Genomic DNA, 25,969 nt, shown 5'->3' on the forward strand with positions numbered 1-25,969 from the left:
CCCTAAGCTGATGACAAAACGATGACTACTGACTTTTTTAGACACCTTTTTTTTTTTTTTTTTTTTTTTTTTCAAAATCCAAGTTCTTTGAATGTCTGTACCAAAGTCAAATTTTCAGAATTTCAGAATTTGGTATTGACTTCCTATGTTTGTGTGTTGGGAATGGGACTTTGGCTTCTCAAGTTAGCCTGTTATTGTTTGGTATGAAGTATGTGTCCCAGAGGCTAGTTTTAGGCTATTTTGCATCTAAAGGATTCAGTACCCAGGATGGGGATCAGATACCGGGGTGCAGCGTCCTATTAGGCCCAGTTCTGGTCTAGGCAGGCAGTGGCTATGGGGAGGCTGTGCATAGCGGGTCCGGAGCAGCCTGACAGCTGGAGCTGTATGGCAGGAAGCCTGAGACAAAGTGGGAGGGACGTGTTCGCGGGGCAGGGATGTACACCCAGAAACATGGTGGAAGGTTGTTAGACATTAGGTGGGGGTGGAAAACATAAGTGTTCCAAGTGGGAGGAGTATTCCCAGTGGGAGGAGTTAGGGCAGTGACGTGAACGGAAGCTGGAAACTGGGTGTGGGAGGCTGGAGACGTGGGATTGAGAACCAAAGCCAGAAGTGTCAAGGACCTGTCACGTCCAGAGCTCGCGGCCCTGCACCGTGGGGAATCGCGTGGTACAGACCTGGGGTCGGAGGACACAGAGGACTTCGTGGGAAGCTGAAACTCCAGGCAGCCGCGGGTGTCTTGCGGGCATTCTGGAGGAATCAGCAATCAGCTGCAAAGCGGCGAGAACCGGAGCCAGGCGGCCCTGGAACCGCCCAGGTCAGAGTAGCTGCGGGGTTGGAAAAGGGCGGGAAGGGAACTGGGTGTGATCGGTTTGTCTTCTGATTCTAAGGAACCTGGCTCGGGAATTCTGCTGTAGATGTCTTTCTTCCCTCTTCCCTTGTCGAGAACTTTTAGCTCACATAAATCAGACTAGTCCTGTCTTTTTTTTTTTTTTTAATTGATCTTCTGAATGCCAAATGTTCCTATTAGAATACTGTAGTAGAATATTTGAATCTATGTATTGATATTTGAAAACCAATTCTGTTTGTTCAGGTTAAAAGGAAAAAGCTCTTGAAATTTACATTCATTCACTCTAACTGGCCTGTTTTACCAGGAGACTTACAGTGACTTGGCATCCCCGGATATCTTTTAGATACTATCTATATATAAAGGAGTGGTTGCAAATAATCCGAAAGAATATTTTATTTTTGCAAATTACATAGGTATGGTTGTGAACATTAACATTTATAAGTAAACTTTTATTTCTCATTTTTAATTTATTTACTTTACACTTCTATTGCAAACACCACCCCTCCCCCCACTTCCTCTCCTCCCAGTCCATTCCTCCTGCTTCTCCTCCACCAATTTCCTCCTCCATTTCTCCTCAGAGAAGGGGAGGAGTCTAATGGCTCAGTCTTGGCAAGTCAAGTTGAAGTAGGACTAGGCTTATCTACCATTGAGACTAGACAAGACTGCCCAGTTGGGAAAGGAATCCAAAGGCAGACTACAGAGTCAGAGACAGCCTCCGCTCCAGTTGTTACAGGGCCCACGTGACAACTAAGCTGCACATCTGTTACAGTTCACAGTTAGAAAGGACATTATAAGCACAAATCTTTAATCCCTATCTTGGGAAACAGGCAGGTAGGTCTAGAAGATCCTTGTCATCCTGGTATACAGACATAGTTTAAGGACAGTCAGGGCTATGGAGAAATCCTGTCTATTGGAAACGGGAGAAGAAAAATGAAAGAAAACACGAATGAAAGGTATTGTTGTAAACTATAATACTATAAAGCGTCTTTTGAATAATTAACTTTTCTATATTAGAAAAATGTCAATAGTAGTCTTTTTTCTCCTTTCAAGTAAAGGACTCTGTCCGTGGACATACAACCAAACTGTAATTTTTTTGGGTTCTTTTGTTTGCTGTGTTTGAACCCTGAACCCATTGTGTTCCTGCATCTGGACTAAACTCACCTTGTAGAGTAGGCTGGAGTGGAAGTCACTGAGTTCCACTCAACTCTGTCTCCTGAGTGCTAGGATTAAAGGTGTGAACCAAGACAAATATTTTTACTGCTGTTTTGTATTTTGTGGTCAGTTCACAGCCACTGGTGTGACTGTGGACTTCTTCAAGAAGGAGGGGCTATGTCAGGACCATGCTGGGGAGGCTTTGCACAGAGACTGGATGTTGCACAGTTACAGCACTCTGGTTTGTGTGGGTGCGAATAGTTTGCTTCCAGCCTCCCTTGCTCCTCCTCAGGGTTTTGGGGATGTTATTTTGCAAGCCTTTGGGGGTATAAGGATTTTGAATCCCTTTGGGGGTATAAGGCTTCCATCATTCTTAGTCCAGGATAAATAACGACCTCCCTAGTATATAATATTCTCATCCCAATCATTCCATTTCATTTCTGCCCACCAGCTTCCACTGATCTATGAATAGAAGTGAGGTTCAACTTATGCTAACCAAAAATGCTTTCTAAATATTTTCAATATTCTGAAACTGCATGAGAATTGGGGGGGATCGTTGTGCAATCCTCTCTTAACCTTCTGATCACAGTACTGTGTTACAATCCAGGTGCTTTTTGAAGAATCACTTTCTCATGTACAGGGCTCGCTGATCACCCAGACCGGCTTATCTGTGGAAACCTAGAAGGTGGAGAGGGAGGAGACAGTAGCTAAGGATCCAGGTATGTTGGAGGATTGGTGAAGGGATGGCAAGGGATTAGAGTGAATATGGAAGTGGGACATGAAATCAGTTTTGCTGCATTCTGTTTCACTAGAAATAATTCTGGAGACTTCCACTGACAAAAATCTCTTCAGGATGATTCTATTGTAGAAGTGAGAAGACTTTGTTCAGAAGAACTGATGCTAGGTGGCAATAAGATTTTACTTGACTGTGCATATGAGTGATGCTGTCCTTATTCCATGCATATCACTGATCTACATACCAATATTAAATGATTTTCATATATTATAAAATTATAAATTAAAACCTCTAGATGTAATGTTTAATAATTTTTGGATCTTTTATTATTCTAACACCTTCTTTAATTTTTAGTGTCAATTTCACCATTCCTGGAAATAATGCCAACAGAGTTTTGATGAGAATCAGGAACCATATTGGCAGACATGTAAACACAGTCTATCCCGTCTTTCCAGGGATATCTCCTATTGTCTGTTGTCATGACAATTCCAAGTGGTTTCCATTGCTGTGATTGTAATATACTGTGAGGTCACCTCTAGGTGTGATCCTCTTCGCAGTTTCCAGCTCTGTGCTGCTCCTTGGTAATTTCAGGATTACTTTCTGTAAAATATGCAAATAAGATTTTAATAGGAATTACTTGACATCTCCTCAGTTGTCTTCCCATGTTTGAGAAGCACATGGTCAGTGTGCCTGTTTTCACATGTTTTATGTAGTCTGTTACAGATGTCTGCATTCTAGGTTTTGTGATCCGCACCCGAGTTGGTCAAGGACTTTCTATCTAATGGGCCATTTGCTAGTACTCTTATTTTGTATATTAATACTTTTGTCTTAATTTTCTGTCACTAGTATAATTATGATTATCAGTCTTTACTGAACTCCAAATTCATAGTATTTAAAAAAGATTCTTTTTTTCTCAGTATTTTGTATCTGTCAATATGAAATTAATTTTTGGTAGAAAACATATTTTTAATCTTAGCTTTCATTTTGTGGGGTTTTTTGGTTGTTATCTTTTTTCTTTTTTTTTTCTGAAGTGCTTATATTTTTGGCTTAGAGATTATTATCCATGTACATTTCATTAAATTACTGAAACAAGTACATTTGTTATTGTTTAGGAACTTCTGAGTGGACACTGATAATGCAAAATTGGAACCTGTGTATAACAAATTTGCATTTTCCTATGACCTGAAATGAAGAGCTTTTTATTATGTACATATTGAACATTTCATCTGCTCTTGAGTATGGTCTGTTCAATTAATTTGCATATTTATTGCTTATATTATTGTTTCCTTCCTTTATAATTTTTAATGGGTTTTATATTTCTATCCATAATACTGTAGAAACCTAATATATTTATCTACTGGAGAGTTTGTCTCTTCAAGCTTTATAATTATCAGTATTTCCCTGGATATTTTAATTGTACACAGTACTATTTGTCAGTTCCTGCTCTTGTATCAAGTGTCATTACCTTGTTATTCTGCAGGATTCACTATTTCAGATCCTACATGAAGGTCTTTGATTCTTTGTATGGTAGAGAGACTTGGACCCATGTTCGTGTTTTTATATGCAGATAGATACTTTTCCCAGTACTGCTGCTTGAAGAGGCTGTCTAGTCTGCAACACATGTTTATGATATTTTGGTGACATTCACCTGGTCATTGCTACTGGACAAGTCTGGATCTGCTGCACTTTTGAATTGATCATTTGGAATCACACTGGAATTGCTCATCTTCCATTTAGATATTTATGTCATATGTATATGAGTATTTTGCTTGCATCATATCTATTCTAGACCTGGAGTTATGGGCAGTTGGGAACCATGTATTGATCCTAGTTATGGAACTTGGATTTCTACAAGAACAGTAAACAGTGGAAGTACTGAGCCATCTCTCTATCCCTATATTAAGTGTAATTTTTGTGCATAGGAATAAGAGAAAATGGTCTAAAGCCTTCTAATCATTTTTATGTGGTATGTACACATTTTTCAATTTAAACATACATTTATTATTTTAAATAATTTTTCCTTTAAATATTGTTGTATGTTTGTGTGGATTCTCAAATATACAAATACACCCTACTCAATCTGTATGTTTTCAGGGGTGAACATTTGGTATTGGATGTTCTATTCTCTGGGAAAGGCTATTTCTCCAACTAACTCTCCACTGAATTCCTTAGTGTTTGACTAGGGTTGAGGCCGAGTGAGTTTTCTCCATTCCATATAGCATGTTTCTTGGTGTTGTCCTTGTTCAGCTCATGTTTAGACAATCTCAGAGCAAACATCCTGTTCCTCTGGCCCTTAAAATATCTTCCTTCCTTTTTTTTCCCTATTTTTTTCTTGGATATTTTCTTTATTTACATTTCAAATGTTTTCCCCTTTCCAGGTCTCCCCTTCGGGAACCCCCTATCCTATCCTTCTTCCCCCTGCCTCTATGAGGGTGCTCCCCCAACCAACCGACCATTCCTGCCTCACCACCCTGGCATTTCCCTACACTGGGGCATCGAACACCCTCAGGCCCAAGAGTCTCTTATAGTTTTCTGGATATTGGGGTTTTGACCTATTTGAATGAAATATTCACAATATTTGACAAACTAGACAAACATATGAAAACACAGAATTAAATAAATTATTTTGATTTAAAAAAAAATCTTCCTTCCCTCCAAACCCCAACTTGCCTTAAGCCCTCAGTGACCCCTGAGCTTTAGATGCAGGACTTGTGTTGCTTATGTGTCAGTTGAGACTGAGCATCAGAGCTCTGCAATTTGACTGATTGTAGTTTTCTGTATAATATTCATGTGTTCCAGAAAGAACTTTCCTTGATGAGGGGTCAGGAGTACATTTATATATGGCAATTGGATAAATATGTAGAATGCTATTTGGGATTATTGTGGTTTTGTAATTTACTGGTTGTAGGTTCTCCTCCTCCTCCAAGATCCATGACTTGATAAGCCCAGGAAATACTGTGTAATTTGCAATACCAGGCATGATTTCACTCGTGTTGAGGTCTTAAGGCCAATTAGAAGGTGTTGGTTACCGCCAAGGTATGTATGTCACACTTGCAGCCTTGGGTTATGGTTCAGTGCAGATCATTGTGGGTCATAGCTGTCATAGCTGGGTAGACTGTTGGTTGGCTCCTTCCTTTGTAAACGTACATGTTGCCTTCTGGTACCACGAGAGCTAGTCCCAGGGAGGATGCTTTACATTCAGACCCATCTTGAGTTTCATGGTTTTGCTTCCAAAGTACAGGGCATCTTCAACAAAAGGGACTCACTTTTTACCTCTGGGAGGGAACCAAGGGCAGCATCAATAGCATATAATGTTTTAGAAATCTCTTGGACAGCTGAGACCAACAATTTGAAAGCATTCTTCTCATGCCTGGTGTTGGTAGTTTTGTTAGAAAAATTTTTAGCTTTTGTGTATAACATTATCAGCCCAGATAGGAAGTTTTCATTTAAACTCTAAGTGGATATGTCTACACAGACTGCTATGTCTTGTTCATAATTGGATAATAATATGATTCCTTATTGCTCTTTCAGACAACCTTATTTTATTTTACCATCCCTTTTTTGTGTTGGGGGATTATATCTCTCCCTTCTCTATAATTAAATCCCTGCCCCTGTTTTGCCATTTCCTGATTCAAATCATTTGTTCCCTACTATCACCTATCTATTACTCCCCCTCATCCCACCATGGTCTGTTTTTACTTTTCTAGTTACTGCACTTACTCATGTTGTGAACTCACATCTGAAGGTTTGTAGCTAGGAACTTCATTTGAGGGTGAACATTCAATATCTGTCTTTCTGGTTTTGGGTTACTTCACTCAGTGTGATTTTTTTCTTGGTCCACCCATTTCCCTCCAAAGCTCATTCATGCTTTGAATTTTTAAAACAGCTAAATAGTATTCCATATTGTACATGTACTACATTTTCCCTATGCATTTGTCAGTTGAAGGTCATTTAGTTATTTTGATTTATAGCCATTGTGAGCCACATGGGTATAGCATGTATCTATGGAGTACGATGTTGTGTCTTTTGAGCATATGCCAAAGAATGGAAGAACCGTGTCATGTGTTAGATTCATTTAACTTAAGGGTTTGCTTATTTAATTAAGAACTCTCCATATTGATATCCATAGTGGTTGCATTTTTTCTTCATGTGTTTTTATTCCCAATGCTTCTATTGTTTATGTTGTTGCTGGCTGGGTTATTGGTAGTAGTCTTCCTTCTCTGTGGTAATTAGAGGTTGGCTGTCTTATCCATGGTTCATTACTTCCTACTTCTCCTGTATTTCTCTTCTTCACAGGCAATGTATTATTGTTTCCTATGTTCTCATGGATAATATTTCTATTTTTCCTGTGTAAATTTTGCTTCTGATTTATTATGTACTGTGCTGCTTTAGGGAAGTGAATTGTGTTGATTGGTGACTATCTTGAAACTCTATATGTGACTATGCACTTATCTCTGCATCAATTTAAGGAGACTATTTTTCTGGATGCAACAGCATGGCTGTCGGTGATTTTTCTTTCCAGCCTTCAAATCTTGTTCTATGTTCTCCTGGCTTTGGGATCATTGACAGGACACCTGGTAGTATTATTGTGCTTGGATCTTTTAATGTGGTTTGACATTGTTCATTAATAGGTTTCAGTATTGATTTTTTTCTTTTCTTTTTTTTTTCCCCCCTTACATGAAAGGACCACAAGCTGGCTATTCATCATTCCTGAAAGAGAAATTTAAAGAAGAGAAACAACAACAACAACAACAACAACAAATGGCTGATTCTCCAGTAAACATGTCCCAGGTCAGTGGTCATGTCCACGTTTTTCTAGAAATGTTATATTTTCAAGCACTACAAACCTTAATTTTCTGCTTCTGATAATCTTTGTCCCTGCCTTTCTTGTAGGCAAGACAAATTTTGGGTCGAAAGTTTTGTGGGTGGGTTGGTGTCTTTATTCCTCCTCTGGGCATCCTTGCTGGTTACAGGAGGTGGCCTCTTCAGGTTCCATATCCTCACATTTCTGTGTCTCAGCTAAGGTCACTTGCATTGACTCCTAGGAGCCTCTCCCATCCCAGTATCTGGCTTGTCCCAGAGATACTTCCACCCCTCAAACCCAGCCAGCTCCAGATTTCCATTCATTCTCCTGGCCTTCTATCCTGTATTTCCCATACCTGAACCCCAAATTTTCCTCTCTACCCTCTCTCCCAGCTAGTTCCTTCCCTCTATCTCCCTCCTATGTCTATTTTATTCCCCCTTCTAAGTGAGATTCAAGCATCCTTTCTTCTTGTTCAGCTTCTCCATATCCTATTCAGCATAGGTGGTCACTTGAGGTTTTGATCTTGCTTATTCTGGTGGGTGTTAAATATAATCCTAGGGTCATTTTCACTAGCGTTTCCTTGATGAATAAGGACGGTGAACATTTCTTTAAGTGCTTCTTGGCCAGTTGAGATTCTTCGGTTGAGAACTGTCTGTTTAGCTCGGTACCCATTTTTAAATTGGGTATTTGGATTGTTGGTTAGTATTTGAGTTGAATGTACATTTTGTATATTAGCCCTCTGTCAGGGTTGATAAAGCTCCTTTCCTAATCTCTAGGCTGATGTGTTTTTGTTTTGTTTTGTTTTCCTGTTGATAGTATTTTTTGCCTTTTCAGTTTCTCAAAGCTTTAGTCCATGAGGTCCCATTATTAACTTGTTGATCGTAGTTCCTGAACCATTGGTGTTCTGTTTAGGAAATTATCTTCTGTAACAGTGAAGTCAAGGCTACTTCCCACTTTCTCTTCTATTAGATTTAGTGTATCCAGTGTTATGTTGAGATCTTGGTCCTCTTGGACTTGAGTTTTTGGCAGCATGATAAACATGGTTCTATTTGCATTCTTCTACATGTACACATCCAGTTAAAGCAGTTGTCTTATTGCATCTAGAAGATGCTTTCTTTTTTCCCTTGGATGGTCAAAAATCAAGTGTACATAGGTATGGTATTAGTTTATTTCTGGGCCTTTGATTTGATTTCATTGACCAACCTGTCTGTTTCTATACCAATACCATGTAGGGTTTTTTTTTTTTTTTTTTTTTTTTTTTGCTATTGCTCTGTAGTCCAGCTTAAAATCAAGAGTGGTGACTCCTACAGAAGTTCCTCCCCAACCCCCAACTGGATTGTTTTTGCTATCCTGGGTTTTTTTGTTTTTTAATATGAATTTGAGAAATGTCCTTTCAAGGTCTATCAAAAAAATCATGTTGGAATTTTGATCAGTGTTGTATTGAATCTGTAGGTTACTTTTAGTTAGATGGCCATTTTTAATATTTTAATCCTACCAATCCATGACCAAGGGAGATATTTGCATCTTCTGATATCGTCTTGAATTTCTTGCTTCAGAGACCTGAAGTTCTTGTCATACAGTTGCTTAGTTAGAGTTACACCAAGTGATTGTATAGTATTTCTGGTTGTTCTGAAGGGTGTTGTTTCCATGGTTTCTTTCTCAGCCCATTTATTTTCTGAATAAAGAAGGACTATTGATTTTTTTTGAGTTAATTTTGAGCCACTTTCTTCAAGGTGTTTTTCAGCTGTAGGAGTTCTTCCATATAGTTTTTTTGGTCACTTATCTGTGACCTATCTTATCATGTATGACTAAGGATACTTTGACTTCTTCCTTTCAATTTGTATCCCTTTGATCTCCTTTAGTTGTCTCATTGCTCTAGCTACAACTTCAAGTACTATCCATATTGAAGAGATATGGAGAGAGTGGATAGCCTTGCCTTGTCCCTGATTTTAATGGAATTGATTTCATTTCTCTCCATTTAATTTGAATTTGGCTGTTGACTTACTGTATATTGTCTTTATTGTGTTGATGCTTGTGCCTCATATCCCTGATCTCACCAATAATTTTAACATGAAGGGTGTTGGATTTTGTCAAAGGCCTTTTCTGCATCTAATGACATGACCATGTGTTTCTTTTCTCTCAATTTAATTATATGGTCAATTATATTGATGGATTTTTGTATAATAAACAACCCCTGAATCCCTGGGATGAAGTCTACTTAACCATGGTGGATGCTGTTTTTGATGTGTGTTGGATTTGGTTTGCAACTGTTTATGTAGGGAATGTGAAAAATCCTTTATCCAGTTTCATATTTAAAACATGTTTTACTTTATGCCCAGTTCTTTCATGTCACATGTGATACTATCCTGTCATTATAAATTTTTTAGTTTGCAAAATGATAGGGGCCCATGTATCTTCCTTATAGACGTCTCCTTTGGGTTCACCACTCAGCAGCCCTTTCTCCTCTCCACTACTTCCCTGTGTACTTGAACCATTCTTCCTCAGTATTCAACTTCTCTAATTTCATATCATCCATAACCTACTATCCATTCTTTCTTTCTGAATCTCCCTCTATTGGTCCATTTCTAACTTCCTAGCATCTACATGCAGTCTTATTTCAACAAACAAAACAGAAACATTGAAGCTAAGATGCGCATATGAGAGGAAACGTGTGCTGTTTGACTGTTGGGGATTAGTTGGCAGAAGTCTCCATATTTTCCAATTGCCTACATTTACATCCAGGTTTCACACTTTCATTTTTATTTACAACTGAATGATATACCATGTTCTATAGATATGTATCATGTTTTTATTTGCCTGTGTGTCAGATGATGGATAACTGAGTTGATTGCAGGCCTAGACATTGTGAATAAAGCAAGAAGAACATGATGGGCAAGTGATCATTGGTAAGATAGAAACTCCCTGGATTTGATGCCCATGAGAGGTTACTGTGTAACAGAGTTCTCTAAGATTGAACCTTTTCATGTTGAAGGATACTCTGTAGAAAAATAGGGTGTTATAGGAAAGGGAAATTAACTGAATGCCTTAAAGGCTGGGGAGTGAATGGGCCATGAACTGTCCAACCAGAACCATGAACTGTCCATGCTCAGAAATAAAAAACTTAATAGTTTTAGGAAGTCTCAGAAACTGGCAAGATTCACTAGAGCCTTCCTGCCTCAAGCATACATAATTGGCAAGGACTGCTGACAGGGTCATACAAGATGAGTTTTACAGAAGATGCTCAGACGAGCCATGAAGCAGACACTGGTCAAGCTGCCTGGACTATGGAACAAAAGGCACGCTCATGGAGGGAGTGGCTTATTAGGTCACTTCTCAACTCAGGTGAGCTGCATGGAACTGCAGTGATCCCCAGGTTTCCATCTTTATTATCCACGACTCTCACAGGTGGCAGCTATCATTGAATCCTTTCTGTTTCTATCGGAACCCCCCTCACCCACATCCTTATAAGTCACCCCAATAAAACTCACTAATCCACTGGGCTTTACAAATGACCCAGGGGTTAAGAATACTGTGTGTTCCTTTGAAGATTCACTTTATTTTCCCATCATCCTCACATGGGCGCTCAATCTCTCATCTCAACTCCAGAGCCTACAATGCCCTTTTCTGGCCTCTGCGAGGACGAGGGACACATATCATACACAAACATAAATGCAGACAACACGACTAAAAAAGAAACCACACTGGTTCGTTAAGGTGGACTTTGTTGGTTCCCCAACATGGATTTATTATTGTTTCCTTATCTGGGGTAAGTAGATGATTGTTCTTGTTTCCACAGGAATAATATCACACATCAGTGCTGTAACTAGGTCATATAGAAGTTTTCTTTCTTTCAGTTATTCATTTATTTATGGGGGCATCTAGACTGACTTCAAAAGTTGATTCTCCAGTTTTTTGGGGTTTTGTTTTGTTTTTTTGTTTTTTTGGTTTTTTTTTGGGTTTTTTGTTTTTTGAGACAGGGTTTCTCTGTGCAGTCCTGGCTGTCCTGGAACTCACTCTGTAGACCAGGCTGGCCTTGAACTCAGAAATCCGCCTGCCTCTGCCTCCCAAGGGCTAGGATTACAGGTATGCACCAACACTGCCCGGTGATTCTCTAGTTTTTAATATCATGGTGGCTCACAACCACCTATAATGGGATCCGATGGCCTCTTATAGAGTCTCTGGAGACACCGACAGTGTACTTACATGCATAAAAAAAAAATAAATCTGAAAAAAAGAAAAATAATATTTGAGCTGGGCATAGTAGCACATGCCTTTAAATACACATTTCCACAGAAAACCCTGTCTTGAATGAATGAATGGCCCTCTCAAACTTCTATCATTAGCTATTTAACACTGACATACATATGTGTGTAACATACGCATATGGATACAGAATGTGTGTGTGTGTGTGCATTTGTATGGGCGCATTTAATACTGCCCATTTTTACCTCCTATCTATCCACTATTCTGGTCCACAATTCCAACAGTCACTCTACTGTGCTCATCTCTATTCATATTGCTTGTGATCCACTGAGATGAACTGAAGGAATGCAAGGACACAAGCAGGGCTATCTGTCTGAGTCAACACCAACTGGCCGGAACCTCCTCTCTGTCTATTGCCCCTTGGCGCCAGGTAAAAGTCATACATCAACTGGTTGCTATGTGAACAAAGATAAGCCCCCTGCCCACAGGAACAAAGTCCTGATGCCCTTTTGCTGACATGTAATCTTTCTGTTAATGTTTGAATGAGCCAGTCCCATACCTTTGTTGAAATTCCTCGCACCCCTATCCCTTTTTCTTCCATAAAAACCCCTAACTTTTGAGCCTTGGGGCCGACATCTGTTATCTCCTGTCTGAGATACATGTCGGTCCGGAGCTCTGTCATTAAACTACGTGTATTTACATCAAGGCGTTCTGTTCTGTTCATGATTCTTGGGTGCACGCCGAATCGAGAGTTGAGTGGGGGTTTCCCCACTAGGTTCTTTCAGAACCAGAGCCATTTGTGAGACTGTGGGTTTGGAGCCTGATGTGTGCTGAAGCCTGATGTGCTCAGCACAGGATAACAACTAAAGGCAATGACTCTTCTCCTTGAACCTATCCATAGCCAATGCCTGACAGGTAAAGTGAGCTGTTCCCTTTCCTAGAATGATTGTGGTCTTCTGTGAGGCCAGTACAGATAAAGACCAGTTGCTGTTGGTTACTGATTACAATAGTTGTATGGCATCTAGAGAATGGTGTATCTTAGCCTTTCCCCTCTTTCCCTTCTTATTGCATAACCACCTCTTCTTCCTTGGAATTTCCAGAGCTAGAGATGAATGGTGTAGGTGACTTTTTGACTTTTACTTATTTTATGCATCTGGGACAGCCAAGAGTTTCAGCGTTTACCACTCCATTAGAAGCAAAGGAAGGAAGAAAGGGGGGGAGGGAGAGAGAGAGAGAGAGAGAGAGAGAGAGAGAGAGAGAGAGAGAGAGAGAGAGAGAGAGAGAGAGAGAAAGTTGTGTTTTTTTTTCCTGACAAGACCGCCATCTAGTGGTGAAAGTAGTACAGTGGGATGAGTTCAGGTCTGGGCTGATAGCTGTGGGCCAACCACTGGCTACATGAGATTGCTCCCTTTCCCTTCTTCTCGTGTTTGGTTTTTGGGGATGGGACTCTGGCACCTGATTTTAGCCTTTTGTTGTTTGGTATCGAGTATGTGACCGAGAGGCTGATAGTCAGATAAAGGTATGAGGTTGCCTATCTGGTATCTGAGGATTCAGAACTCACAATAATGGGTCAGATAATGGGATGCAGCATCCTACCCAATCCACTTGAGTCTAGGCTGGGAGCAAGCACGTGGCTGTGCAGAGCAAGTACAGGGCAGCTTGACAGCCGAACTGTGTTGAAGGAAGCATGAAACTGAGTAAGAGCGATCAGTCTACCTGTGGCATATTGGCCTAGTTTACAGGAAGGGTGTAGTGTAGGTGGGGTTAGTGGAATGAAGCCAGGGAAACTGGGAAACAATGTGTGTTTTTCATAGGAAGTGGGACTAAACAGTCAAAGGCAGAAGTATCAAGAACCTGATTTTGTACTGAGCTCTTTGGGGAGTGGGGGGGATACATCGTGGGCAGTCATATAGTGGTGACCTGACTGCAGAGGACGAGATGGGGTGGGGGTAGGAGGTGAGGGAGTAGGGGTACCACGGGACCAAACACTTCCCTAAGCTGCAGGTGCCAAGTGGGTCATCCTGGAAGACTCAACAGTCTGCAACCATATAGATGGGAATAGTTGCACTGGGTCCATGGAACCTCCTAGATCAGAGGAACTGCAGGAACAGGCAGGCAGGAAGGAGTGATCATTTTCTCTACTGTTCATAAAGATGACAGCTCTCAAAATTTTTGCTGTCAATAAATTTTCAATAATATTAACTGGAATAATACTATTTTTAAATCAATCTTATGGCTGCCAGATATGCTTATAAGAATAAACCAGTAGAATATTTGAATTTATCTGTTGATATTTGTAACGCAGTCTCTTTGCTGTGGTGGAAAGGACAAAGCTTGAAATTTACAATCATCCATTATAATATCTGTGATCTACCACTTCCCTATTCAAGAGAGTGGCATATGTACCTAGGGACTTGGATTTCCTGAGAGCTTTTAGATAGGAGTCATGAAAGGAACTCCTGCAAATTTAATTGAATCTGAAAATACAGTTTGTGAGTTCTACAGGTATGGATGTAAATACTAACTTTTAAAAGTAAACTGTCTATCCACCATTAATTTTCCATCTGAAACGTATGTAATCTGTGATGTAAATACAGTGTTGTAAAAAGTGTGCAACCAGGTTTGGTGAGACTCTGCTTTTATCTCAGCACTCAAGAGGCAAAGGCAGGTGGGTCTCAATGAGTTGTAGGCTGGCCTGGTTTATATAGTGTTTCAGGACAGCCAGAACTACATGGTAAGACTCTGTCTCAAAAATCAAGGAGAAAAAAAAATAACTACAAGAAAAAGAAAGGGGGGGATGGAAGGAAGGAAAGAAAGACAGAAAGAAAGAAAAGGAGGGAAAAAGGAAAAAAGAAAAAAGAAATGTGTCTTGTACTGAGTTCTTAATGTTGTAAATTAGAGTCTGGAAATCACAGTATGTTCTTTGAGGGAATCGGGTCACAGTATTTTCACAGTTAGAAAGGATATTATAAAACAGTTTGTGGTGGTGGCACACACTTTTAATCCCAGCATTCAGGAAACAGAAGCAGGTAGATCTTGGAGTTCTCTGCCAGTCTGATCTATAGAGTTTAAGGACAGCCAGGCTACACAGAGAAACCCTGTTTTGGAAAAAAAAAAAAAAAAAAAAAAAAAAGAAAGGAAGAGAGATAGGAACAAAATTAAAAGGTATCTATATAATAGAATAATATTATGAAGCATCTTGTGAATAATTATGATAATTCAACTATATCAGAAAAGCATCTGCAATCTTCTTGTCTTCCTGATTCAACAAAAGTATTCTGCTCATGGATACATGGCCAAACCGTTATGTAGAAGTCACCATGTAGGGGCCAAGCTGAACTGGAATTCACAGATTTCCACCCACCTCTATCTCTTCAGTGCTCACATTAAAGTTGTGCACCAGCAGGAATGTTCAAACTGTTGTCTTTTATTTTGTGGTCTGTTGACAATCAGTGGTGTGACTGTGGTTTGGAGAATATATATGGCTTGTGTAGAGAACATTATCCGCCCAAGGAAGTTTCATTTACACTTCACATGTGTATGCTTTCCCAGACTGATATGTATGGTAGACATATGTTATGGTAGGATAATACCGTAATTTCTTATGAGTTTTTAGAAATCTTTTCTGTTATGTTACTCTTGCTGTGTTTATATCTTGTTCTTCTCTATAAATAAATCCCTCTCATACTTTTTCCATTTTCTCTTTAAGATCATTCATTCCCAGTTATCACCTGTCTCTTAATCCTCCACATCCCGCCATAGTCTAGTTTTACTTTTCTGGTTACTGCAGTTATTCCAGGTTGTGAACTCACATTTGAAGATGTGGAGGGAGGAACTTTCTATGAAAGAGAACATGCAATGTCTGTCTTTTGGGTTTGACTTATTCCACTCAGTGTGATCTGTTCTAAGTCCACACATTTACCTGCAAATGTCATGACTTCAATTTTCTTTACACTTCAATAATATTTTTTAGTGTATATATACATTTTTATTTCTCAGTTGGAGGACATTTATGTTCTTCCATTTGGTACCTATTATGACTATAGCGTCAATGCGCAATGTTGAGCGCGTATCTGTGGAGTAGGGTGTTGAGCCCTTTGAGCATATTCTAAAGAGTAGAAGAACCGGGTTACATGCTAGTTGTATTTAACCTGTGGGTTTGTTTATTTAATTCACAATTGTTTATATTGATTTATAGAATGGCTATGTTTTTTTTGTTTATAGTGTTTTTATTTCCTATGTTTTTTGTAAATGTTGTTCCTGGTTAGAATATTTGTAGAATTCTTCTTTCTTTGCTGTGAGAAAGAGTGGCTTGCACCTTTGAGCATGGATGATTACTTCCCTATTCTCCTATATTCATCTATTCTTCATATGAATTGTATTATTTCCCATGTTCTCCTAAATAATTTCTCAAATTCTCCTGTGTATGTCTTGCCTCTAATTTATTATGTGCTATGCTGCTTTAGTAAAATGAATTGTGTTAATTCATGACTATCTTCAAATGCACTTCTGTCTCCCTCTTTTGAGAGAATATTTTTCTGAGTGCAATAATATAGTTGCTGGTGATTTTCTCTCCAAGTTTTAAATATTTTTCCATGCTCTCCTGGCTTTGGGATTACTGACCAGACATCAGGTAGTATTCTGTTGTTTGGGTCTTTTTATGTGATCTCCCATTGATTTTTTTTTAACAACATTCAGTGTTAATTTTACTTTTCCAGTTTGACCCATTGATATTAAAGGACCACTAGCCGACTATTCATTCTTCCTCAAAGAGAAAATCAAAGAAAAGACACAGAAAGAAATGGCTAAATCTCCAGTAAACATGTCCAAGGTCAGTAGTAATGTCCAGTCTATTTCTAAAAGTGTTGTAGTTGGATATATTGCAAGACCTTAATTTTCTGCTCCTGGTAATTTTTTAATATTTACTTTGAAATTGTTGTAAACAGACCAACAAAATCACAAACTTCAATTCAGCAGACCTAGAGTCTAGACAACACAATGCATTTTTATGCAATGACAGCATTCATTAGGAACAGAAGCTCTGGAGCCTCAGATGTGATTTTATGTTTTCACTATTGAATATATGTTTGTGTACTAATCCAACACCAGACCCCCCAAAAATTTGTGACAGAAGTAGAACGAAGGAAAGCAAATAGCTTTTTTTATAACAGGCGATCATTATCTTCATGGCAGGTATATGTGGCTTAATTGTGCCATGAAACTGATGTTCTTGAGTGTAGGCTGAGATTATATTCTACTTGTATTTATTTCTCTTTGGTGTTTAATATCATGTTGGTGTTGATGTGTCTACATGTTTGTTGGCACCTCATATCTGTTTATCTCAGGAGAATCACACACTTGTCTAAGAAGCTCAGTGGTAACTTTCCAAAATAGAGAGATCAGTATTTTTGACTTTTTTTCTTTTCTTTTGTTGTTATCTCAAACAACCCCACCGAGAAGAACACTTGGGCTTGACCTCATTGTATAGAATTATGTGGAATGCATCCTTACAAATGTCTTATGGGCATTGACTGATGGATGTGATTAACTTGTTAGTGACATTTGATATGAGAAGATATTCTCATCGTGGTTTTGCTCTAGTTACTTTCTACTTGAATGACAGCTATTCAAGCCTACCTTGAAGCTGTAGGATTCTGAAATTGTTATTTGTCTAAGATGGCTCTTTTACATGCTCAGGAAAAGTTTCTATCATGTTAAATGTGGCTAAGGCAGATTTTTCCATCTGCTTGTTAGTGGTCCCAATAGCTATCTATCTGTATCTATCTCTCTCTCTCTATCTCTATCTCTATCTCTATCTCTATCTGTATCTATCTCTATCTGTATCTATCTCTATCTCTATCTCTATCTCTATCTCTCTCTAGTTGATTTATATGTTACCCTTAAAATTATCAATATGTAGTGTTCTTAACAAGCTTGCTACTGTGGAAAAGTAACATAATTCTTTGCCTAAAAAGGACTCATGAGTTCTGCCTTCCATACCTACCCCTTTACTTTTTAATCATGTGGTGTTAAATATTATAGTTTAAAAAATCATACCTGAGCCTGTTAGAATAGATTATGTCAAGGCCCAAATACAGAGAAGACTGACTCACTGTATGCATTATAGGATGATCTTCAGGCAGAGCATTTAAAAGCACATTTCCTCATCATGACCTGTCCTGAGACAGGAACATTGTGATCCTGGGGCACATGAACTCAGAATACATAACAAGTAGATAACTATGTCAATATTTTAAATTTGTGTCTGGTTTCTTGGATACTGCTTGTAAAACATGTCATCCTCCTTTCACAGAGTTTGAACATTCACTACAGAATGTGACTAACTATACTGGAAATCATTTTTTGATGGTTTTTTAAAAAATTTAATTTTTTTGATAGTGTCCAATAACAATGGTCTTCACTCATCTACATTCTGTCTCTGTATATCCAAGAAAGCATTCTACCTTGTAACACATAGTCAAAGTGTAACTTTTTTTTTCAGCATCTGTTAACATTTCGAGATGTGGCCGTGGACTTCTCTCAGAAGGAGTGGGAACGCCTGGACTCTTCTCAGAGGACTTTGTACATTGATGTGATGGTGGAGAATTATACCAACCTGGTGTTTGTGGGTAAGAACATTTTTCTTCTACAGTTCCTAACTTTTCCTTTGTAACTACTGACTTTATAGCTTGTAAACTCTCTAGTAAGCAGTCATGGAAAAAAACAAACAGAAGTCTAGGTAGTAAAAAAGAAATTTTCCAAGAGGTTCCCTTGCTCAGGCAGGCAAAAGATAGCCAGAGTGCACCACTATTATGAGCAACTCTGAGCTGGAGAAAGTAGAGACAATGGAAGCATAGTGTTTGTGCACTATGAAGAACTGGAAGTGGAGATCTGATTGCAGCAAGGAACAGCCTGATGTGAGAGGCCTGTGCTGCCTGCCACCTGAGGCCATGGTGATGTCTAGGCCTTGTCTTGGTTTGTGGCCCCACTGGCACTATGGGTCTGTATCAATGTCTGCAGCCCATGTGTCACTACAGGCCATATGGATTTTCGTGGTCTGGGCTGCTCCCTGAGGCCATATTGATGTCCTAGGGACTTTCTAAGCTGGCTCTGCCTCTTATCAGCAACCTCCTAGTGGTGCAAACTAGACTTTGACTTGGGAGAGCTTGCCCTGCTCCTCACCTAGGCTGCAGAGAAGGGCTGGCCTACATGGCATGTGTGTGCACAGAAGAACTGGAGGGTCAACTACCTTAGTTACCATCCAGGAAAAGTTCCACGATGTTGATTTAGCTCATCCCAATATCTACCCCATTTATGAACTGCTGGAACATGTGGAGGGGCCAGTCCTGTTGAACCAAAGCTGCAGGATTTCAGTGACTCATGGCAACAGCAGGATATCTAGGAGGAGCCTCCACGAGGGTCCAGAATTGGTGGTGTAGAAAAAGCCAGAGACCTAGAACCAGACCAATGACTCATTACCACAAACATTTACAAGTAAAACTGTTTGGGTATACGGCGTGACACTCCACAACTTCCAATGCTGCTAGATGAACATGTACATGGTGGAGGAGTGGACTTGTACATGCACAGCAGGACTGGTACACCTCAACTGTTCCAGGTGTGAGGGAAGGCTGCAGTTGATATAAGTGCAGATTGTTGGCCAGAGCAATGGCCAGATTTTTTTTTTTTTAAGTTTTATTTTTTATTGTCTTTTGAGGTGTAGGTTACAAAGGTGCAAGACAGATTGGGAAGGTCCTGAAAACAAGTGGACTTGGGGTGCATGGTGTGAATTTCCAGAGAATCAGGGGGGAGCAAAAAGAACTGTTAAGTAAAAGAAAACATTTCCATGGTATTTACTTTTTCTTTTCATTTACCATTTTAGAGGTGCCATGTACCCTTGATTTTGATTTGAAGATTCATTCAGAAATTCAGTAGCACATACTGTTTCCACCCATATCTTAAAGTTCCATAGCCATCATTGCAATTGACATTGTTTTACTTGTAAGAAGAACTCAAGATGTGCAAACTGAAAATTCTCCCACAATATGCTGGAGATTGTAATTGGAAATAGTAATTGGGAATTCATTCCTAGATTTCCCCTATTTTGTGTTCTTCTCATGTACTGAGCCCAGCACTGTCTCAGACATCTGTATTGTTTTCCAAAATTCTAGCATTGGTCGAAGGTTTCCTCACAGAAAACATGGATTATTGTATGCAGATTAGGCCTGGTTACCTTCCAGGAGCAAATGAGGTACAAACAGTGTGAGCCTGAGATTGGATTAAACTTTTTACACATTTCAGAGAATGCCAAGTTGGACATTTTCAGTAAAGATGAGTTATGTATTAGAAATCACTGACCCATGTATAGATCTTTCTGTATAGATCCTCACAAAAACAGCTTGTAACCTGAGGAACTATACAGTTACAGTGAATGAAAAGTGTCAACTACTGGGAGCTCTGTTCTAAATAGTTGCAGGTTGAATTATCTTAAAGGGGAACTTACAGAGACAGACATTTATCACATGTGCAATCTGGGAACAAGCCCTATTAATCTGAATTGTACTCATTTTCAGAGAAATATTCTGTACGTGATACTGTCCATCAACATGTGAGGACTGAAAAGGAGTCTCGTCAGTGTAATGAGCTTGGTGAAATGCTTCATGAACCCTCCAACTGTGCACTTTATAATAGAAATGACACTACAGAAACCTCTAACAACTACAGATGCTGTAATGAGAAGGATGCCTCTGTTGACTCATCAAATGCAGATAGACTTAAAAGCACCCACACTGGAGAAGAACGTTGTGAATCTAAAGCCTGTGAGAAATCTTCCAGAATTGCTCAAGATCAGAGAACAAACAGTGCAAACAAAGAACAGGGACAGGAAAAACATGGTGGCCATTTCAGCTCTACACACAGTCTCATGCAACAAATAATCTTCAATAGAGAGAAACGATACCAGTGTGGGCAATGCCAGAGATGCTTCAGTACCTCCGCAAACCTCACTATACATCAGAGAATTCATACTGGTGAGAAACCCTACAAATGCAACTTTTGTGACAAATCCTTTGCCCAGTGTACAACTCTTAAAACACACCAACGTCTTCATACTGGAGAGAAGCCTTACAAATGCAAAGAATGTGGAAAGTCATTTCCTCAGTTGTCAGCACTTAAAAGCCATCAGAAATTGCATACTGGAGAGAAGCCTTACAAGTGTAAGGAGTGTGACAGATTCTTTGCCCACTGTTCCAGTTTCAGAAGACATCAGAAAACCCATAGAGCTGAGAAACATACTGGTCCAGAGTGTGGTAAAGACTTGCATCAGCTTTCACACTTTAAAAGCAATCACAGACTCCATACTGGAGAGAACCCGTACAAATGCAGTGAGTGTGACAGATCCTTTACCCACTATGAATTATTTAGAATTCATCAGAAAACTCATTCTTCAGGAATAGATTATGAATGTGAAGAATGTGGTAAGTCCTTTACTGAATTATTACAACTTAGAAGGCATTACAAAATCCATTCTGGTGTAACACTTTACAAGTGTAGAGACTGTGACAAATCCTTTACCCAGTATTCACATCTTCAAAAACATCAGACAATTCATACTGGAGAGAAACCTTACAAATGTAAGGATTGTGAAAAATCCTTTCTTCATAACTCACTTCTCAGACGACATCAGAGTGTTCATACTGGAGAGAAACCTTATAAATGTAAGGAATGTGACAAATCTTTTACTAGAAACTCCATTCTTAGACAACATCAGAAAATTCATACTAAAGAAAAGCCTTACAAATGTGTAGAATGTGACAAGTCCTTTACCCAGCTCACATATCTAAGAACACACCAAAGAGTTCATACTAAAGAGAAACCTTACAATTGTACAGTATGTGACAAGTCCTTTACTACGGGAGCAACTCTTAGAATACATCAGAGAGTTCATACTGGAGAAAGACCATACAGATGTACGGAATGTGGCAAATCTTTTCGTGAAGGCACAACTCTTAGAACACATAAGAAAATTCATACTGGAGAGAAGCCTTACAATTGTACTGTATGTGACAAATCTTTTATCAGGTACTCACATCTTCAAAGACATCAGAGAGTTCATACGGGAGAGAAACCTTACAGATGTATGGAATGTGACAAATCTTTTACTGAGTGCTTTCTTCTTAGAAAGCATCAGAGAATTCATACTGAAGAGAAACCTTACAAATGCAAAGACTGTGATATATCCTTTATGTGTATTTCAAATCTTAGAAAACATCAGAAAAATCATACTGGAGAAAAAGATACTGTTGTAAATAATATGACATAACATTTATCTGGTGTTCCCTGCTTACAAATCACAAGGGAATAAGTAGTAGACTCACAAAGACAACAAGTTTGTGAAATCCTGTAATGAAGATTGATTGAAGTCTTTAAAAATGTAACAAAGTTTATATTAAAATAAAAATTCTGTAAATGTAACTGCATGGAAAGATTTTTTTTTCTTTTTCTATGTTCATGAATGCCTGGCTTGCACTGATTACAATAGTTGTATGGAGGCTAGAAAATGGTGTGTCTTACCCCTTCCTCCTCTTTCCCTTCTTATTTCCTAACTACTTCTTCTTCCTCCTTGTTCCCTAAGCTAGAGATGGTATGGAGTAACTGACTTTATTAGGACTACAACCATGTACTTTATTTAATTTCTACATCTAGAAGAGGCATGAGTCTCAGGAGGCAGAGGCAGGCGGATTTCTGAGTTCGAGGCCAGCCTGGTCTACAAAGTGAGTTCCAGGACAGCCAGGGCTATACAGAGAAACCCTGTCTCGAAAAACCAACCAACCAAACAAACAAACAAAAACAAAGAAAAAAGAAAAGCACCTTGTGCATGAGTCACATAAGACAAACTCCTGAGTTAGTAAAATGACAAGAACCCAATCTAGCGGTAAAGCAGAGCACTGCAGGATGCATTGTACTCTAGGCTGTTAGCAAAGGCCTGACCACTTCTTGAGACACTTATTTGTGTTTTCAAAATCCAAGTTCTTTAAAGGTCTGTCCAGAAGTAAAAATTTCAGAATTTCAGAATTTGGTTTTGATTCCTTATGTTTGTGTGTTGGGGACTCTGGCTTCTCAATTTAGCCTCTTACTGTTTGGTTTGAAGTATGTGGCCTAGAGGCTGGTTTTAGGATGTCTGTCTTGGATCTGAAAGATTCAGAACCCAGGGTCAGGATCAGATAGTAGGTGCAGGTCCTACTGGATACAGTTCTGGTCTAGGCTGGCAGTGGTCATACGGAAGGCTGTTCAGAGTGGGTTCATGACAGCTAGGGCTGTGTGGAAGGCAGCCTGAGATTGAATAGAAGAGAGGGGTCTCATCAGGACAGGGATACTCACCTAGAAACAAGGTGGGAGGATGTTAGATATTAAGTGGAGTTGAAAAAAGTTCTAATTGGGAGGAGTTAGAGGAATGATGTGAACAGAAGCTATGAACTGGATGTGGGAGGCCTTGGTAGATGGACAAAGAGCCAAAGCCAGAAGTGCCAACTACCCTATTCCATTCCAGAGCTCTCTGGTCTGCACCGTGGGGAATCTAGTGATGCTGATGAGGACACAGAGACTAAGAGGGAAGCTAAAACTACGGGTAACAGAGCTTGCTGCCCAGGGCATCCTGGGAAAGTCAGCAGTCGGCAATGCTCAGGGGGTGATTGGTTTCTCTTCTGTTCATAAGGAAGCTGGCTCTGGAATTCTGCTGTGGATGTTTTCCCTTCTCGATAACTTTTAGCTCACATAAATTGGATTAATCCTCATTTTTTTATGTTCTAATTGCCAAATATTCTTATTAGAATACTGTAGTAGAATATTTGAATTTATCTATTGTTATTTGCAAACCCCTTCTCTTTTTTGAGGTGAAAAGAAAGAGCTCTTGAAATTTGCATTCATCCACTCTAACTCCCCTCTTATACCTGGAGACTCACAGTGAAAGTATATTTTTTGCAAACCTCAGATAAAATTTTACTTGAGTAAGCATGTAAGTGATGCTGTCCTTCTTCCATGCACATCACTGATCAGGTCTACATACCAATATTAAATGGTGTTCACTTTTATGATTTAATATATTATAAAATTATGAAAATTAATACCTCTAGATGTAATATTTAATGTTTTTTGGAGCTTTTTGGTATTCTAGCACCTTTTCTACTTTTTAGTGTTCATTTCTCTGTCCTTGAAAATAATGCCAAGAGACTTTTGATGGGAATCAGGAACCATATATGGAGATAGTTAAACACTGTCTATCCTGTCTTCCCATGGATATCTCCTATTGTCTGTTGTCATGACAATTCCAAGTGGTTTTCATTGCTGTGATTGTAATATACTGTGAGGTCACCTCTAGGTGTGATCCTCTTCACAGTTTCCAGCTCTGTGCTGCTCCTTGGTACTTTCAGGATTACTTTCTGTAAAATATGCAAATAAGATTTTAATAGGAATTATTCAGCATCTCTTCAGTTGTCTTCTCATGTTTGAGAAGCACATCATCAGTGTGCCTGTTTTCACATGTTTTATGTAGTCTGTTACAGATGTCTGCATTCTGGGTTTTGTAACCTGCACCCATGTTGGGCAAGGACTTTCTATCTAATGGGCCATTATACTATTTGCTGGTATTCTTATTTTTCATTTTAATACTTTTGTCTTAAGTTTCCTGTCACTGGTATAATTATGATCATCAGTCTTTACTGAACTCCAAATTCATGGCATTTAAAAAAGATTCCTTCTTAACTATTTTCTATCTGTCAATATGAAATGAATTTTTGGTAGAAAACATATTTTTAATCTTAGCTTTCACTTTGTGGGTTTTTTTTTTTTTTTGGTTGTTATCTTTTTTCTTTTTTTCTGAAACACTTTACATCTTTGGCTTAGAGATTATTATCCATGTACATTTCATTAAATTACTGAAACAAATATATTTATTATTGTTTAGGAACTTCTGAGTGGATGCTGACTATGCAAAATTGGAACCTGTGTATAGTAAATTTGCATTTTCTTATGACCTGAAATGAAGAGCTTTTTAATATGAATATATTGAACATTTCATCTGCTCTTGAGCATGTTCTGTTTGAATAATTTGCATAATTATTGATTACATTATTGTTTGCTTCCTCTATAATTTTGATAGGTTTTATCCATCATACTGTAGAAAGCTAACACATTTATCTACTAGATAGTATGTCTCTTCAAACATTAATTATCCGCTGGATATTTTAATTGTACACAGTACTATTTGTCAGTTCCTGCTCTTATATCAAGTGTCATTATGTTGTTATTCTGCAGGATTCACTGTTTCAAGTCATACATGAAGGTCTTTGATTCCTTGCATGGTGAGAGACTTGGACTCATGTTCATATTTTTATATGCAGATAGATACTTTTCCCAGTACTGCTGCTTGAAGAGGCTGTCTAGTGTGTAACATGTGTTGGTATTATTTTAGTGGCATTCACCTGGTCATTGCTATTGGACAGGTTCTGGGTCTGCTGCTCTCTTACACTGGTCATCTGGAATCACACTGGAATTGCTCAAGCATTGTAATATTTCCCATTTAGATATTTATGTTTTATGTAGATGAGTATTTTGCTTACATCATGTCCATTCTAGACCTGGAGTTATGGGCATTTGGGAACCACATGTGGATTTTAGTTATGGAACTTGGGTTTCTGCAAGAACACTAGACAGTGGCAGCCATTGAGCCATCTCTCTATCCCCATATTAATTGTTATTTATGTTCATAGCAATAATAGAAAATGGTCTAATGCCTTGTAATCATTTTTATGTAGAATTTACACATTTTCAGTTTATACATGCATTAATTATTTTTAATAATTTCTCCTTTAATTGTTGTATGTTTGTGTGGATTTTTTTTTTTATTTATTTATTTTATATATTTGAGTACACCAGAAGAGGGCATCAGATCCCATTACAGATGGTTGTGAGCCACCATGAAGTTGCTAGGAATTGAACTCCAGACATCTTTTAGAGCAGTAAGTGCTTTTTAACCATGAAGACCTTGTGTGGATTTTTTAAGATAAAAATACAAGCTACTCATTCTGTATGTTTTTAGGATGAGCAGTTGGTATTCGATAGTCATACAATTTTCTATTCTCTTGGGAAGACTATTTCTCCAACTAATTCTTCACTGAATTCCTTAATGTTTAACTAGGGTTGAGGCCAAATGAGCTTGTCCCTTCTATGT

General features: G+C 38.8%; 1 protein-coding gene across 1 annotated transcript; it reads left to right on the forward strand.

Moving 5' to 3' along the window:
• Positions 1-561: 561 nt before the first annotated feature.
• Positions 562-22,197, forward strand: LOC110283649 (zinc finger protein 54-like). Its single transcript, XM_021149056.2, has 6 exons — positions 562-814; positions 2,640-2,718; positions 7,420-7,526; positions 16,461-16,573; positions 18,245-18,371; positions 20,316-22,197. The coding sequence occupies exons 4-6, from the start codon at positions 16,544-16,546 to the stop codon at positions 22,061-22,063; spliced, it is 1,905 nt and encodes a 634-aa protein (XP_021004715.1). The 5' UTR covers positions 562-814; positions 2,640-2,718; positions 7,420-7,526; positions 16,461-16,543; the 3' UTR covers positions 22,064-22,197.
• Positions 22,198-25,969: the final 3,772 nt, after the last annotated feature.

Source organism: Mus caroli, chromosome 17 (assembly GCF_900094665.2).
Source record: "Mus caroli chromosome 17, CAROLI_EIJ_v1.1, whole genome shotgun sequence".
NCBI lineage: Eukaryota > Metazoa > Chordata > Mammalia > Rodentia > Muridae > Mus > Mus caroli.